At 36.9% G+C, this 18,129-nt stretch overlaps 1 protein-coding gene across 1 annotated transcript; it reads left to right on the top strand.

The window, feature by feature from the left end:
- Window positions 1-4,281: 4,281 nt before the first annotated feature.
- Window positions 4,282-15,263, top strand: LOC136840111 (major centromere autoantigen B-like). The gene is made up of 6 exons (XM_067106508.1): window positions 4,282-4,608; window positions 9,634-9,935; window positions 10,172-10,290; window positions 11,186-11,302; window positions 14,265-14,346; window positions 14,759-15,263. Exons 2-6 carry the CDS (start codon window positions 9,702-9,704, stop codon window positions 15,113-15,115), a joined length of 909 nt encoding a protein of 302 aa, XP_066962609.1. The 5' UTR covers window positions 4,282-4,608; window positions 9,634-9,701; the 3' UTR covers window positions 15,116-15,263.
- The last annotated feature ends 2,866 nt before the right edge of the window (window positions 15,264-18,129 follow it).

The following is an 18,129-nucleotide window of genomic DNA, read 5'->3' as shown; positions in this document are numbered from 1 at the left end:
AGCAGGAAAGGATGCCAGTAGATACATTAACAAGAATAGGCGGGATTCCCTCCACAGGCGTTGCATATTTTCTTGGCAGGAGCTGTACTTTGAAGAATCTGGCCCGTTGGATTGTCCCGTAATTCACAGAAATATTCCCAGTTCGTGACAGATAATCACCCCCTGTGTCATCCCAGTAGGAAACGACGATTTCCCTTGCAGCGTGCGTCGTCGCTTCGTGTTTTTACCGACTCTTACTCTTTCCTACTGAACACCTGATTCTTTGGAAGCTTGAATGTCAAGTCAGTGGCCCCTGTGGACTTGTTCCATCTTCTGAATAATAATAATAATAATAATAATAATAATAATAATAATAATAATAATAATAATAATAAAGTAATCATAATCATAATAATAATTGAAGACAAACGACGCTTTTCAAAAAGTTTTTGGTGTCGTTTGAATGTTGTATCAAGTGTCATTTAAAACATCGTTCCTTCAAAGGATTGGCGACATCTCTTTGAAGACTCCATTGGTTTCTTTGCGGAGATTGTTTGAATTTCCCCGTCAAGCTGAAAACCCCTCGTCACAACATATAAACAAGTAAAAAAATTCGCCGAAGTGTCTTCGGCGCAATCGAGTTTTCTGTACATCGTATAATCAAGGCCACCGAAAATAGATCTATCTTTCGGTGATCTTGGTATAATGCTGTACAAGCCGCTGTCCATCAAACTTTAACCACGGCCCGTTGGTGGCCTGGCCTATATCGTTGCCAGATGCACGATCATGGCTAACTTTAACCTTAAATAAAATAAAAACTACTGAGGCTAGAGGGCTGCAATTTGGTATGTTTGATGATTGGACGGTGGATGATCAACATACCGATTTGCAAGTCTCTATCCTCAGTAGTTTTTAAGATCCGAGGGCGGACAGAAAAAAGTGCGGACAGACAGACAAAGCCGGCACATTAGTTTTCTTTTCAGAAAACTAAAGCCATCAGGAGTATTGGTAACATTTTCTAACACGAGAACTACGCATTGCCTCTTTAAAATTTAAGCTCTCAAATATTCAGCAGAAATTAAGCTAAACTTGCACTTAGTAAATTTCGTATTGACCTTAACAGTTTATTTATCATACTAGGCTATTTTTTTCCATAAAGATAATTATTTTCGACAAGTCGATGGTCTTTCCATCGATTTCCTCTCTTCCGTTGTGGCAAATGTTTTCATGGAACATTTTCAGACGCAGTTGTTGCCAGCTGTCGAGGATTGTGAAACGTTATTAAGGAAATAATAATTTATGTTCTCGATGTTTTCGCCGGGATTCTTACTTGTCTTTACGTTCACGAGAATGATTTGCCTCCATCGTTTTTGTTTATTCCAAGGCTGATATAGAACTGATGTTTACGAAATTACAGGCATTTGACTGTAATTCAACAATAACATAAATACCTCTAATTCAAACACGCACACTCACACTCGTATATATTTAGTATCTACTGGTCACATTTTACTAGATGCGTATGTAATTCTAATAGCCACAATGCCCTCTTAACTTCTCTAATTCTTCGCACTTTTTGGATTTGCTTTGTCACTACAAAACCTTAGACCCAAATGCAAGAAATATGAAGCAGTTCAGAAGTCCGGTACCGGGAATCGAACTCGCATTCTGAGAAATCACAACGAGGTCACGTTGCCGACCTTACCACGAGGTCGGCAACGTGATATATATATAAGCTACAAACGTCCTTATAATATCAATTATATCTACCTATGGGATTAATATATTTTCATGTTTATTAAGTTACAAATTTTAGTTGATAATAAGTTCGTCGTCTCGCGAGCCCACGAGACGACGAACTTTACGAGTATTATCAACTAAAAATTCCCTTCAGGTAAATATATATGAAAATATATTATTCCTGAGGTAGAGCGAATTGGATATTAAAGGACGTTTGTAGCTTAATGCTTGTATATGAATCACGGTGATGTGATAAAATTCATTCATATATACATATGGATATATATATATATATATATATATATATATATATATATATATATATATATATATATATATATATATATATATATATGAGAATATCATTACCTCCAGGGGATAATAATAGAGTTGTTTACAAATTTAGTTCAGAGGAGGCGAGAAAGCTTCTCGATATAAACTGTCTGGTACAATATAACTTGGTACAATATTACTGCAGGCCGTTGGATAATAGCGAGAAGATCCAGCCTGGTAAGGCTTCGTGGGGAAACATTCTTGTTTGAGAAATTTATTAATCTTCACTAGGTGTTCTGGTCTGTAAAAGTTGAATGTCAACCGTCATTTTTTTAATTCTTCATCATAATTTTCTTTTAGTGTAATTAACAATAAATTGCAGTTTAGTTCCACTATAAATTCAGTATAGACCTGAAGAAAGCCATAAGTTTGTGGATTGATTAAAAGTAAACAGATGGATTAGTAAAGCAGCAGTTTTTGTCCTTTCATTAAAAACTTCAGCCTTTAAATTAAGCAGTACAGGAAATCGCAGGAAAGTTGCCACATATGCAATAGCACTTATCTGAGATTACCTGCAAGAATGATTACTAAACAATCATAGTTCACTCTGAGAAGATATGGCATATCCTGGTTGCATGGTATCCTATGAGAAAGTAGTGCAGATAATCTTTTGTCGCTTTATGACTTGGTAGCCTCGCTGTGCACTGGAGGCATTGCTTAGGTTCTGTGCAGCGTCCCTTCGGTCCCTAGCTGCAACCCACTTCATTCTTATTACTGTACTTGCGCACGTGTTATCTTTCTTTTCTAACAACTGTTTCATAGTGCAACTGTGAGGCTTTCCTCCTGTTACACTTTAAAACCTTTCTAATCTCAATATCCCTTTCAGCGACGAGTGACCTCGTAGGTCCCAGTGCTTGGCCTTTGGCCTAAATTTTATATGTCACATCCAGTTCCAGGCCTTGTGATGGGAAACATCACCAGGATATCCAAGGAATCTGGGACCAGTGCAGTTTACAAATTTGGACTCGGAGGATGGAGAGAGCCTCTCGAAGTAAGCTGCATTTGACGCAGAATATCCGCTGGCCTCTGGGGCTCTCAGGAGACAGATGATATAATCATATGAGGCTTTACATAGCAAATGTTGTGTAGATTTAGAATTTTAGTTTTTAATGCATTTGTACCATTTTTGAAAAGACAGCTGTTTCGGGTAAAAATGTTATTTGCTGTCATTTAAGTTTATTAATCTTTGTAATGTGTATATGCATGTTTTTCAGCAGGAAAAAAAGTGATAATAGTTATTATTGTATTAATATTGCTGTTGTTTAATCCCATATGCAATAACCTTCACAACAATAGTCACTTCTCCCACCTACATAGAATACTCATTAAATGCACTAAGTTGTACCTCCTACTTCAGTGTTCATTTATATCTTCCGTGCACTTCTCAACTCTTTGACTATTTAAGCTCTTTCGATCCAACACAACTTCCGCTCAGTTCACTCCTCATGATTTGAGAGTTCCTCTCCTTCATCCCAGCACTTCTTAGCAATACCATTTCCACTAACCTACCGCCCTGCATTCCCTCCACATGATCAGACTCTCAAAACACTCTGACCCATCTTGTCACATAGTATAACGAAAGTAAGAAGAGTTCTGTAAATAAACAGTATACAGTTAAACCAGACATTATGTTTTAAATGACTGAAAAAATGAGACACCGGATTTTACCCATAATTATTAATGTTACACACACACACACACACACACACACACACACACACACACACACACACACACACATATTAAATGACTGAAACAATGAGACACCGGATTTTACCCATAATTATTAATGTTACACACACACACACACACATATATATATACTCGTATATATATATATATATATATATATATATATATATATATATATATATATATATATATATATATATATATATATATATATATGTACATATATTGTCAGCAATAGATTTTACAAAAATGGTGTCGTGTGGCATTTAATGTTTTCGTTTATTTCTGTTTTTACTTTTTGCTCTTAGCCAGTCTTTATACAAGAGAGCTTACGTAATGTCTCTGTTTATACTGATATGTATCTGTACCCTTGCTTATATTAGGTATTTTCTACTTTACGTGTCTTTAGCTTTCAGTCATAGCAAACTGCATGTATTGTAACTAACAAGTAGCATTTTTACTGCAAAAAGTTGGTCTCAAAATGCTAAGAAGAAGAATATACAAACAAGTGACTGTATGAACTGTATTGAATAAGTTAAACAGTTTAGGTCGTTGTAAACAGTGGAACTGTTTCCTACAAACTGAAAATTAGCTGCCAGCTATTTATGTGATATTAACGAGACCTGTAATAGGTTATGCGATAATATGTGGTATCAGAATAGATTATAAATTTTAAAATAATGTAAATTGTGTATATGAATACTTAGAGAGTCATATATTCCCCTAATTTATATCCGAGCCTGAACCAAAATCAATGGCTAATACGTAAACAGGTTTGAGACAATAGAATGCGCCGAAAGCGTCGTATGCCGCCTAGTGTCTATGAACGTGCTATTGAACAAAATTAAGAACGAATTTTGTCAGGTATGTACCGACAATTGATGTTCTAACCCGTTGATTTTATATTCATTTTATTGCTGTGACTCGAGTTCATTATGGAGAGTAAAAGTGCAGAGCAGAGACGTCGTTTTGTTATTAAAAAGGAAAGAGTATTTAGGGTCTCGTACCCCAACCATAGCTTATCCCAAGTCTTTTGTACGATATTCTAGCCACTAGTTAATATCCTTCGTGTAAATAGCTTTGGCTTACTATTAAATATGTTAGCTTAGCCTACAAGTAGGTGGAACGTCGCCAGATTTTGTAGATTACTATGAGGCCTGCTGTTTTAGAGTGGGACAAGTCACTATACACAAAGCATCTACCGGTACGCTTAGGCTAAGGTTATTCTGTGTACGCGTATGTTGTCTAGGCTAGTATAGGCCCAAAGGCCTAGGCTTCTTTAAGGTATCTAAAGCTATAAGATAACCAGGGATGGCTAGACTACCTTATAATCATGTAGGAACCCAAGAGAGTTTTTCATTGAGGCTAATCCTGTTTAGTAAGCCCAACCTAACCTTGGCCAAAACACATCTGTTTTCAAATTTTTTTTTTTTAAGTTTTCGTGAATTTGATGTATGCCAGCCAAGGGCCAAGCCTAACTTTATCTTGGCAATGTCAAAAAGGGTTTGTGTTATTACATTCATCCCTGTGGGGCTGGTACTGAACACTGAACCCTGCGGAAAAAAGTTAAGTATACCTTAGTTTTACCAGACCACTGAGCTGATTAACAGCTCTCCTAGGGCTGGCCCGAAGGATTAGACTTATTTTACGTGGCTAAGAACCAATTGGTTACTTAGCAACAGGACCTACAGCTTATTGTGGAATCCAAACCACAGTATAGCGAGAAATGAATTTCTATCACCAGAAATAAATTCCTCTAACTCTTCATCAGCCGGGCGGGGAATTGAACTCCGGCCCATCGAGCGATAGTCTGAAGCTCAACCGACTCAGCCAAAGAAGGGCTTTGAACCCTGCAGAGCTTCTGCCATATTTAGTACCTGTCCGTAGGGGATGAACATTAAAACATAAACAAAAGATGGTAAATTTATCATTATCATAGTAGATTTTTCCAGATTACCTCACCTGTACTGCATTAGACTATAGCCTATACCTTTACTGTATCAAAGAATGATTTCTTTACATGGACCTCTCCTTGACATATATCTAAGATTCTGAACTCTCTTGACAAATTGGTATTTACTTTCTGAAGTAGTTCTAAGGAAAGAGCTCTGCATGGAGATATTATTTACAGGCAGTCCTGGCTTGTTAGTGGCGTTCCTGGTTTTACGGTGCTTGGCTAACGACGTCGTTAACCAGATTTTCGGTGACGGTAAGCAATTTTCTGTGTCGGTAAGCGGTTTATCGGCATCAATAAGCGGTTTATCGGCATTGATAAGCGGTTTATCGGCATTGATAAGCGGTTTATCAGCATTGATAAGTGGTTTATCGGCACCGATAAGCGGTTTATCGGCGCCAATAAGCAGTTTATCGGTGCCCATAAGCAATTAACGGTGCCAATAGGCGGTTTAATGGTAGTTAGTGGCGCTCGGCCAGGAAAGGAACTCCGCCATTAACTGGGGACTGCCTGTATTAATGAAATTTTTTTGACCGAACAATATACAGTAGATAAGGGTGTGTATGATGAAGTACAGGTGAAATAACCTTAGAAAAATACCAGACTAATGTGGGAAATTCACCATCTTTTGTTTGTGATTTCATATTAATCACGAGGGTCTGGTACTAAACTTGGTGTCCCGCGGAGCGTTTTTGCACAAAAATAAAAAAAAAAGACATTAAGTTTCTCACATTATTTCAGTAAATTTTTCAAGTTATCTCACCTATACTGCATCATATAGCCCACACCCTTTTCTATATTGTCTGTCAAAAGATTTAATTAATTGATAATATCTCTATGCAGATCTCTGCCTTAGAGCTACTTCAAAAAGTAAGCACTAGTTTGTCAAGAGAGTTCAGAATCTTAGGAGACGGCCACACTAAGACATCGTTTTTTCAATATAATTTGTTGGCTAAACAATATAGAGAAGGGTGTATATGATGCAGTACAGGAGAGGTAATCTAAGAAATTTACCAAAGTAACGAGATATTTATGATCTTTTGTTGATGTTTTAATGCTCACTCCCAGGGGCTGGTAACAAACATTGCAGAATCTCCACGGGGTCATTGTTCAGTGCCAGCCCCTTGGGGATGAATGCAAAAGCATAAACAAAAGATAGTAAGTTTTTCATCATCTTGGTAAGTTTCTGAAATTATCTCACCTGTACTGCATTATATACACCCTTTCCTATATTCTCCAGTCAAAAGATTATATTAATTAGTGATATCTTTGTGCTGTCTCCTTCACATTTACCAAATCTTATTTTATCCTATAAAGTTTAGGCTTGCAGCTTGGCAGTATGTTCCTCAGTGGTTGCTTGCGACTCTAAAGTCAGTACCTTGTGCCAAGTTTTCCTATGTTTTTATATAAATCAGTGCCTTGTTCCTAGTTTTCTTATGTTTTTATATAAATCCCTTGGATTAAGGGAAAAATTTGATAGTAAAAATAGAAATTCTTAAGTAGACTATAATGTACTTTTATGGAAGGATGCATATTTTATTATAGATATCTGGCAGTCACCTTTACCTTCAGATATTATATACTAGTGCAGTCATCCGTGCTGCATAATCTGTTAATTCATAATATTGCATTAGCAGTTGGATGTGTCTCATTAGGCCAACATAGTCATAGTGGGGGTAATGCCATCAGTTCACCTCAAGCGGTGCACTGTAGCCATTACTTAAGGCTCTTTGCAGCATCACTTCGGCCCCTAGTTGCAACCCCTTTCGTTTCTTTTACTGTACCTCCTTTCATATTCTCTTTCTTCCATCTTACTTTAAACCCTCTTCTAACAATTGATTCATAGTGCAGCTGCAAGGTTTTCCTCCTGTTACACTGTCAAACCTTTTACTGTCAGTTTCTATTTCAGCACTGAATGATCTCATAGGTCCGTGCTTGGCCTTTGGCCTAAATCCTATATTCAGTTCCATTCAGTAGGAGGAATTCCCCCCATGATATTAGATGAAGATGATGGTGGTGACAATTCATTATCTGGATTTGAATTTGGAAAGTCATATTGTTAAACAAAGATCCCTGATGAGGACATTGGGTTTGTTTTTTGAGTAGAATGGCCTTGTAGAAGTGCCCACGGTCACACTTCGGTACCCAATGTCTTCCGTTTAGCACATCCTGGAGTTTGCCCCAGATGATGTGTGAACCCTGAGAACGTCTTTGGACAGGGACTTTACACTTGAGACTGTCTTCTTGCTAGCTTCAGCATTGGCAAAGAAAGTGGGTGAGTTGCATGGTCTATATTAGCAAGTTTGACACTCCAGAAGCGATGAGAATCTGTCCTTGATGAGACATTCAAGACTTTTTCAGTTGTCTGGCTTATTGCACTTGATGATTATGACTAGATGCTGTTGTGGCTAGTGCAGTAGTGTCTGCACAGGATTTTACCTCTTAGGCCTGAGTGTTGATGACTGTTTACCAGTATCAACATTCACAAGAAAGAAGTATTCAAGAACACCCTGTGGTTCTGGCTTCAGGATGTCATCAACTGGGCATATGAGTCATTTGGCAAGGATGATGTTTATATACCTTGGGAAGGACTCATGAAGTTGGAGCAATACTCAGACCGTAACATTCAGGAGGAACTTCTCAGTATCTGAGGTACAGTACTGAGGACAGTAGTTTGTTGGTCCAAAACACCTTTACCTCTTTCTGCCAGAAAGATGCTATGTGTAAGTCCATGAATACTTTCTCAGGACCTGTTCTGGCTGCTCAGTAGGTTGTGTAGCTGCCTGGAATCTGTTAGGACAGAACAGCATCTCACCCAAGGTTGAAGGTAGTGAATAGTTGGATGAAAGAATGGTGATCATTACTCTTTCCTTGTTTATGTCTTCTTACCAGCAGCCAGTTTCCATATTCTGGCTAGTTGGGTCAGATGCAGCTGAGCTATACAATGGAGCTTCCCGTCTCTTACTTAGTTTTAGTCACTAAATGAGGCTCCCTTGACCCCTCTTTTAGAAAGGGAGTCCCTGGGCAGTAGAGCATATTTGCCTGATATTTTGTGATATGTCTCTTAGTGTAGGGTTATATAAAAGCCATATTCTGGCACAGTTCCCTGTCATACATGGTATCACATGTACCAGGCTGAACATACGAACACAAGAGTCATCCTTCCCCTGCTCACATAGGCCTACGTGCTTGGGAACCTGACATTTCCAAGTGAATAGTCAATGCCAGTCTTGGTCTGTGTACAATTCCTCTCATCGGAGAAGTTTGCCTCCATATAAAAGCTGGAGATTTATATTCTTGAAGGAACAAATTGCATGTTTAAGGTAATTTGTATTTTACCTGTAAGTGCAAACCTGAATCCTTTTATCAAATGTTACCTCTAACCAATTCCACATGTCCCTGTTACTGATGAAAAAAGTGAGTGGGTGGTTACCTTACCCCTTTATTCACCTGCCGCTAGTTAACTAGCTTGTTACCGAGCTTCAGCAATAAAACCCGCTTTTGCTGAAGATATGTCCATATAAAAGACTTAAGGTTTGTATGTTCATGAAAAAATAAGTTTAATGTGTTAGGAAATTTTAGAATTGAGAACATTTTACCAATGATGCTCATCTTAACTGAAGAAGTAAATTTAACCAAAATAAGTTAATTTGCTGTTTCAAAAACAGAGTATTGTGCTGTATTTGCTTTAAGTTTTCATAGTGTTTTCAATAGATTTTTCAAGGAATTGAATCATTTGTTCAAGAAATAATTACTTTTGGTCCATAGTTAGTGTGCTTGGTATTACATCTACTCTATTAATTTTTTGTTGTGTTTGAGTTGTTTGGAGAAAATTAGGGAAGCCAGTTTTTAAAGCAACATAGAACTGAAGATTGGCTGAAGTCAGAATGTAGTAGTTAAGCAAGACCTTATTAATGACAACTTTCCTTTTTCAGATGCTCTAAGAAAACCGAATTGCAAGTGAAGTAAGTTTTAAATACAAACGACAAAAAAATACTCAGTCATGTCAGAGGTAGCAGAAGAAACAGCACCAGCCACGAACACAGATGCTTCAGACTTGGCTAATGGAGGCATAAAAGAGAAAAAAGAAACAGATGAGGGTACACCGGACAGAAAGCTTAATACAAGCATGAACAACAACAGAAGCTCTTTCCGAGGAGGCAGAGGGAGTTTTCGTGGTTCCAGAGGTGGTTTCAGGGGCGGCTATCGTGGTAGAAGGGGAGGCGGAATGAGTATGGTAAGACATTATTACTCTGAATCACTGTAATCATCTTTTTTATGCAAATACAGGAAATAAGATTGTGTTAATGACATATTCATGTGTTAATGACAATTGAGTATACTTTATTTTTTTCTTTAAGCTTAAAGCCAAAGTATGTAGAATGGAATGCTGGATCTTACTTTTCTGCAAAACTGAATTGCTAAGTGAGACCTTTATAGTGAGGATAATTGTACTTTTCATGTTTATTTCAGAGTACAAAACATTTAGATGAGAAAGCCATGTACCTGATTTTTGAAAAGCCAATCAGCAAATCGACAGCCAAAGAAATAATGGCCTTTGGGAAAGATGCTTCTGCTGTTGGGTTTGGCAGGTTAGTTGGTGCTTTGTTGCTTCTCATACATGTGTTTGAACTGGAAGATTTGTACAATATTTATAAAGATAAAATTGAAACAAAAAGTTTACGTTTCTTTGTTTCATTGAAATTCTTGTAGACTGGTTGTTGAATGCTTCATGAAAGTGATGGCCACACATCCTTATTTAATAATGCCCAAGCTTGCTTTCAGTTCATACATAGAACAAATCCATCTATAATGACATGAAAATGTCATCTCTGCTGTGGAGTAACCTTGTGTTTATTCTTGAGATTGTAAGACTGACACCTCAGTTACCTAGTGTAGTACAACTAATGACCAAGTATACTCTTTATGTACTGCAGATAATTCATTTAATTGTACTTAACATTTTTTAAGATTGGAATTTAATTGCATTGCAAGGCTTAAGATTATATGTAACCAATACTGCTGTATTTGAATTTCCAATTTTATGAAAATTTCTTTCAGCAATCCTAGTTGGAAAAGCAGAATGCTATATGCCCAATGGCCCCATTATGGAAAGTAGCCAGTACTGAAAAGAAACTGAGAAGTAAGAGTATATGGAAAATAGATAATAAAGAACAAAAATTAGGATAAGTCATAGAGTATGATAAACAAGGCAGGTAAAACAAAAACTATGAAGTTAGACTTGTGTCAGTCTGGTTAACAAAATAACATTTTCACTAATGTTGACCTAAAGTTTTGGCAATTCAGCTACAGGATTAGGAAGATTATTCTGCACTTGGGTGTTAAACTTTTAGGAAACCTTTTGGTATTGAATTTCATAGAAAAGGGCAAGACTGTTAGAATAACTGCATATTGGAGTGTGTTTATTGTGTTGTAGATGTAGTGGTCAGTATATAGCATAATGTTTTTTTTTTATCTTACTTACAGAGGTTGTACTCTTCATTTCAAAAGCCCAGAAGAAGCCAAAGATATAATGGAGAAGATTAAAGACTTGAAATTTGCTGGATTGGAACCAAATGTCGAATATGCATACAAAAAAAGAGTGTAAGTATTTGAGTGGCCGAGAAATTATTGGTACTTAACATTTTTTGCTGATTCCTCATTTTTTTTATTCATTAAAGATTTCTTAATATGATATCAGTTGATAATATAGACATTGATTATTATTAGTGTCACAGTGCTCTATCACACATTACATGTATTGAAATAGTTTTACAGCTCTTCTTTTGTGGTGATGTGTTCCTGTGTTGTAAAAACCACAGGGGTTTAGCAGGTATTAATACAGAAATAATGCCTCAAAGAATGATCTTACCTGAAGATTGGGCAAACTTATTAAAAGAGGTTCTCATGGTGTAATCCCTTTTAGAGAATTTTCCTGTATGCTGTCCTAATTTCTACTCGCACTACAATGAACGGCAAGTTTTTTTAAGCACATCTATGAAAGGTACTGGATCCTTGCAAATTACACACCTAATATTTTACATGTACTCCACTGTCCAGAGTAGTGTGGTCTTAGCTGAGAATCTGTCATAGGATGCAAAAAATTTCTTCCTTGTGAGAATCCTTCACTACAAGTAGCCGTCTTTATTTACTGCATCAAAAGGCCTTGGTTACAGACAGTGCAGAAGCCTTGGTGTAGATTCAGTGATGGGTATCCTTTATTTCTTCCTTTGCAACCATTCTGGGTATGATTATAGGTTTTTGTACTTATTGTCATTGTGTACAGGTATTGTATTGTCAAGTCCTCTTGTAACTGAAAAACAGATATTGTATTTTTGTTATTTGTCGTGGACACTTGCCATCTTTATATTTTGGCTTGTGATTTATATGGTGATATAAATTTTATCCATAATGCTTATTACTTCTCACGAACAAGTTACAAATTAATATTAATGTAAAATTGTAAACCTATTAAGTAAAGGACACCTAGTTTCCCAGGTCGCAAGCAAACTAATTGTTTCAGTTCATGTGTGTTTGCAAACTTGTTCACCTTCACAGTCTTTATATATTTTTTGTGGTCAGGAGGGTGATAGATTCTATTGGCAGTGCATCATTCCTTTGCACTAGGAATTCTACTTCTTAGCCAACTTTACTTTCTTCTTTGGACTTAATGGGTTGGGGTCAGTTTCTTGAGAAGTTGGCAGAGAATTGGGCAACCAATCCAATGATGGTTGTGATGACAATCTGGGGGGTCAACCTTCCTCTTCCTTTTTGAGAAGACTAAGGCAGCCCAGGATGCTGTCTACCCCTTAGGAAGACAGTACTCCACTCCTTCGAGGTACAATCCATCCAGGAAGTTGTGGTTGCCCTCGTAACCTAGCAAAGGACTTTGATCAGTTCTTCAGCTCAAGGAAGAAGATGGAGTCATCTCCCCAAACATCTCTTCTGCCAGTGGTGCTTGTCACCAGAGTGTGCAGATTATGGCAAAAAGAGGAAAAACAGTTATAATCATCTGGTACTAGATAATACATTGTTGACATCAGCCTCCTCCCATAATATTCAACCTGCCATTATAATATAGCACTTCAACTAACCAGCTACACCAGACCTGCCCAGCACCAGCATCAGACTTAAAAGAGCCTCCACCTGCCAGTCATAATTCTAAACATGGCAGCAACTACACGGACAAACTACTTGTTATTATTAAAAGCTGATCTGCAACCCTTGTTGAGAAGCAAAATGTAACAGGGTAATGGGGGGCAATTTGTGTCCTGGCGAAAAAATCAGGAGTGAATGATAGGCCAGTCTCAGACAAGGGTAACTCTGACAGAGCATGTAACTATTTCACATACCCCAAAAATGCGAAGGCCAGCTGGAATAAATCTAGCAGCAGCTCATAAGGGGTCCCATTAGGGATTTAGAAGACTATATAGAGGTCTCATGTAAAGGCTTTATGATCTGATGAAAAAATCCTTCTTTCCTTTGGAACTTGGTTTCTGACCTTTTCTGCCCCCAAATCCTCCACTAGATCCATCAGATCTTAGGCTGTGTGCGACCTCTAGGCTACCCCAGAATTATACCATTACCGTGGCTAGACTGTGAAAATGTGCACTAGCTTAAATAATTTGATAGAATTAGGAAATAAGAATTATTCATGTTAATTACTAGCTATCAATGTGTCATAGACATGCATGCATATTTATTAGTTCTTAGCTACATGCATTCTTTGTCAACAAAACAAAGAGTGCATATGTTTAGGGCTGTATGTTATTGATTAGACTTTAAGAAAATATAAAAATGAATTTTGCCATTCTTTGTTTTACTATTTACTTGAGAGATTGTTCCTGTGTATGTGTTGAAAAATTCTATGGGTACCCATTTAAGACATGATCTTGCAGACCCAGTATTATTATGCATAGTACTTGTGATGAGAGTAACACTTAAGAATGCTCATCATATGTTTAATCTTGAGAGTTACTACACTTCCTAAGTGAGTTCCTGAAGCTAGAAACAGCTTACCATAAAACACGAATTACTACGCTTGCTAGGTTAGTTCCTGAGTCTAGAAACAGCTTACCATAATACACGAGTCCACACTAAACAATGGGATCGTAACACTTGGTGTCGTTATAATTTTAAATGCATCTTAACAGTAGGTATGTCACCATTTATAGTTGACAAGATTGCATAAGAAGCAATCCAAGCCAGCACCATACAAGTAGTAGGGTTTAGACCAAGATTTTTCGAACAGAATATCTAAACAGTTGTGAGCAGTTTTAAAGGTCCTGAGTAACAGTATGGCTTGAGTAAAAGATTTTAAATACTGTTTTGCTTCATAAATGCAAACTTCAAGTGCCACTTTGGCAAAAACCTCCATTACAAAGGGGAGGCTGTTGAATTGATTGAAAGAGGTCTCACACAATATTAAGCATTCATTCAGTTAATTCAAAGCCATAATTAGTACTAGGTTAAATCTCCTTACTAGGTGTCAGGATATAGTTTAGTATAAGAGTTTTGGTGTTGTGGAAGATAAATTATTTTCATCATAATGTTTTTCTTATTACAGATTTGATTCAGAGAAAAGAACCCCTGGAGGTGATGAGGAGGAAGAGGAAGAAGAGGGCTCTTCTCCAACTAAGAAACAAAAGGTTAGAAGACTAGGAACAAAACTCGCAGTTTCATTTTGTCTACATGATTAAGGGTCATGTTTTGTAATAGGGTGAAAGTCTGGTTACTCGAATGTTTCCTCCTTACACTTACAGGATCAGGCTTATGAATTTCTTTTTGGAGGTTTTCCTCTTACTCTAGGTTTTTTATTTTGTTTTGTTATCTCTCTCAGTCTCTGTGATGCATGAAAAGTATTTGTTTTATGATTATGTGAGGGCTGTTATTCAGCCAGTTACTTTACAGAGCCTGTTTACGTGTTGAATTTGTTTTAATGTTGGTATAGTATTTTTGTATGTTAGCTCTTTTGTTTATAGTTTGCAAGTGCATTCTTGTTAGGGGGTAGTTTGTTTTTGTTTTATGGATTAAAGTTATTTGTATTTGTCTATCTTTCAGGTTGAGAATGACAAAGAAGCAGAAGAGGATAAGGCAGATGATGACAACAAAGGAGATGGTGAGGTGGCAAGAGGCGAAGGAGAAGAGATTGGTGATGAAGAGGTGGAAGATGAGGAAGGAGACGGGGAGGAAGTGGAAGGGGAAGAAGCTGAAGGAGGGGATTATGGAGAGGAGGGGCATGAGGAAAATGAAGATTATGAGGGTGGGGATCAAGAATATGAGGAAGGTGGTGATCATGAGTATGAAGAAGGTGGGGACCAAGAGTATGATGAAGGTGGGGAGCAAGAGTATGAAGAGGGTGGAGAACACAATGAAGATAATGATGATGATATCGACGAAGATGAGTATAATAGTTAAAAAATTTTTTAGACTTTGATATTGCTTATGCTTTCTTACGTATTTTAAAGTATGATGTAAGATTTTGATTGTACATGAATTGTGAGAATGTTTAGTATGCACGTGATTAATTGAGTCTAATGGAATTAAAAACTCAAAGTTCTAAATATATGGATTTTTGTTTTAAGCCCATTAAATAGAGACAAAAATTGTATTTTATTCATTTACTTGAGGAACAGCACCAGTAGCATTGACAGCCACAACAGTGAAAACTACAGCAAATGCTACTGTTACAACTGTTGTTGATGCATGCAGAGACTGTATTATATGGAGTAGCCATTGGATGTCTGTCCAGAGAGGTTACATGACTGCTTCAGCCTGATGTTATTGTTGTGATGATGGTGTACTGTAATCCAACTTTGATACTAATCTGTTTTATGGCATTCATCATTCCGTGCCATCTGCCATTATTCTGTCATAATGGATGCTGGTTGAAATGGTGAATATTCCTGTTATGGGAATGAATATTTGCTCCAATACTTAGGGTACAGCCACCCTGCATGCTACAAGTGAGGAGGTAGTGTGTAGAGAGGAGTGACAGCAGAACCAGTAGCTTCAAAGCATTGCGTGGGCGCACTGGGGCTGCCAAAGATGCGCAACATCAGTGCAGACGTCATCAGCAAATTTTTTTTTTCTAAATACTTACATGAACTTTGATGAAATATCAGTAAAAAAAAGTCTGGATGCATGATATTAACATGAGAAGAATGGAACAAAGTGAAATTCATAATCTACAGAAAGTCATGAATGCACAATGACAAATTTTTGAATATTTGCATATGAGCCAAGGATCGTTTGATTTATTGCTCTGCAAATTTTGATATGAGGCTGAATAAACCTGTAACAAACTCCAGAGAACCCAGTTAACCTAAAGGAAGGTACTCAGAACTCTGCATTTTGTTTTAAACATGCTGCATCATTTGCGATGATTGGCGACGTTTAGTAAGGCATTGAGTCACCCTGCTCCTCCAGTGTAGCCACCCACATAAGAACTATTAAGTTCATAATTAGCAGCAAGCTGCGCCACTTGCTGCTTTCAGTGTGGTCGTACCCATACAGATGCAACCATGGAAGTTTTAACATATCCTCTCAATATGGTGAGTCGGGATCCACCAGTTTTGAACATTATACAGTATAAGCATCTAGTAATTTCTGGTGTGAATAGAGTACAGTACTTGATATTTTTGATGGCAGTGTTTTCTTGCAGAAAATTTGTGAGCCAGAAGAGAGTGGTTCATTTCTAATCCCTTAAAAAGAAAACAAGGTTGGTAATGATGATTAAGAGCTGTAGTAGCCCTAGGGCTTCAACATAAAGTATGTTTATTACAACCCATTAATTATAAGATATCATAGTCCTTGTAAATCTGTCCCGGTCTTTCACTCCGTTGTGTGACTGTAGCAACACCTCGCCACTACCAGTTCACATTTATGAAGGTAACTTTTTGTGCCAGACTTGGCTTTGGTTAGATTTTTCTTGCTTTGTGATTTCCTTTTAACCTTTCTATATGTTTCTTGTGTATTCTTCCAAAATTATTAAGGATTTGTGTGCGTAAGGCAACTAATGCTCATTTGTCTCTTGCCAAGGAATTTGAGTAAGCAACAGTAAGCCAAGTTTTATTTTGGACATGACTCTTATTTCCTTCTTTTTATAAAGATTCCCCTAAAAATAACATAATGTATCAAAAACCTTAATCACTTGGTGTTTATGTAGAAAATTTTGCATCATACCCAAGCAAAAAACACCAGTCAGGAGTACTGTAATTAAAATGAAATAACTTGGATACCCGGTACCTCCCTCAGCAAAGTATATTTTGTGTACAGAGGTGCTAAAGGTTCAGAAAAAACAAAAACTCCCAAAATGAACTGATTTATTTCGGGTATTACTTCTCGTATTTCTTCTTGTATGAATTACAATCAGTTGCTGCATCATAGAATTTGTGTTTTCTGGTTTTGATGGAGGAAAAAACTTATGATGTCAGTTTTAAGGGGTTTCATGGCCAACACTGGTGTTAGTACTGTACTTGTGTGTCATTCAGTCTTTCTAGTACCATGGATGAGCTTAGGTAGTCCTTATCAATTTTAGTTTAGAATAGATCTGTTCTTTTGATGTAGTATGCACATGGAGAGCACTGCTTGTCCAGAGAGCTACTGATCATCATTTAAGTATTATGTATTATTTGCAGGTCTCATTTTGAGAGGTAGAAGGACCTATATGTAAATATAGATACAGAAGCTGCTGCTGTGCTCTCCATTTGTCAGCCACATGATCTTGAGTTTGAAACAAATAATGAAGAGACTACAAGACAGTGAATGTAAGTTCAGGAGAGGGCTCTTTATCTGCTCAAAAGAATGGGTCCAAGATGAAAAGTGTAATAGAAAAAATAGCCCTGTTAAATGTTATGTTGAAAGGCAAAGTAACTGATAATCTAACAAAAATGGCACTGCAAGCCGTGGTTTATACATATAAATCTATTGCCATGGTAAAATCATGTGTTAATGAAAACTCACCTGCTGTTATATATCATTAGCTGAGTAGATGGATTGTAGTACTGAAGTGGGATATATATATTATATATATATATATATATATATATATATATATATATATATATATATATATATATATATATATATATATATATATATATATTATATATATATATATATATATATATATATATATATATATATATATTATAAATATAATACACACACACACATTACAGTTTTCCTTAAAGTTTTGAACAAAATTAAATTGGGTAAGTCAGTGAGGCTTTAACTGTTCCTCCTTTCATATTCTCTTTTTTCGATCCTACTTCCCACCCTCTTCTAAAAATCCCACCCTCTTCTAAAAATTTCTTAATAGAGCAAACACGTGGTTTTCCTCCTGCTGCACATTTCAGACCTTTTACTGTCAATTTCCGTTTCAGCTTTGAATGACTTCATTGGTCCCAGCGCTTGGCCTTTGGACTAAA

The sequence above is a fragment of the Macrobrachium rosenbergii genome, chromosome 7 (genome assembly GCF_040412425.1).
Source record: "Macrobrachium rosenbergii isolate ZJJX-2024 chromosome 7, ASM4041242v1, whole genome shotgun sequence".
Lineage (NCBI taxonomy): Eukaryota > Metazoa > Arthropoda > Malacostraca > Decapoda > Palaemonidae > Macrobrachium > Macrobrachium rosenbergii.
The sequence above is the reverse complement of the archived record's forward strand: the minus strand, read 5'-3'. Positions and strand labels throughout refer to the sequence as shown.

Bases quoted from the DNA above. Each gene is read 5' to 3' on its own strand.
- LOC136840111 (XM_067106508.1), top strand. From the start codon at position 9,702: ATGTCAGAGGTAGCAGAAGAAACAGCACCAGCCACGAACACAGATGCT. The intron at 9,936-10,171 runs GTAAGACATTAT...TGTTTATTTCAG, and splicing joins GGGGAGGCGGAATGAGTATG to AGTACAAAACATTTAGATGA. The intron at 10,291-11,185 runs GTTAGTTGGTGC...TCTTACTTACAG, and splicing joins TCTGCTGTTGGGTTTGGCAG to AGGTTGTACTCTTCATTTCA.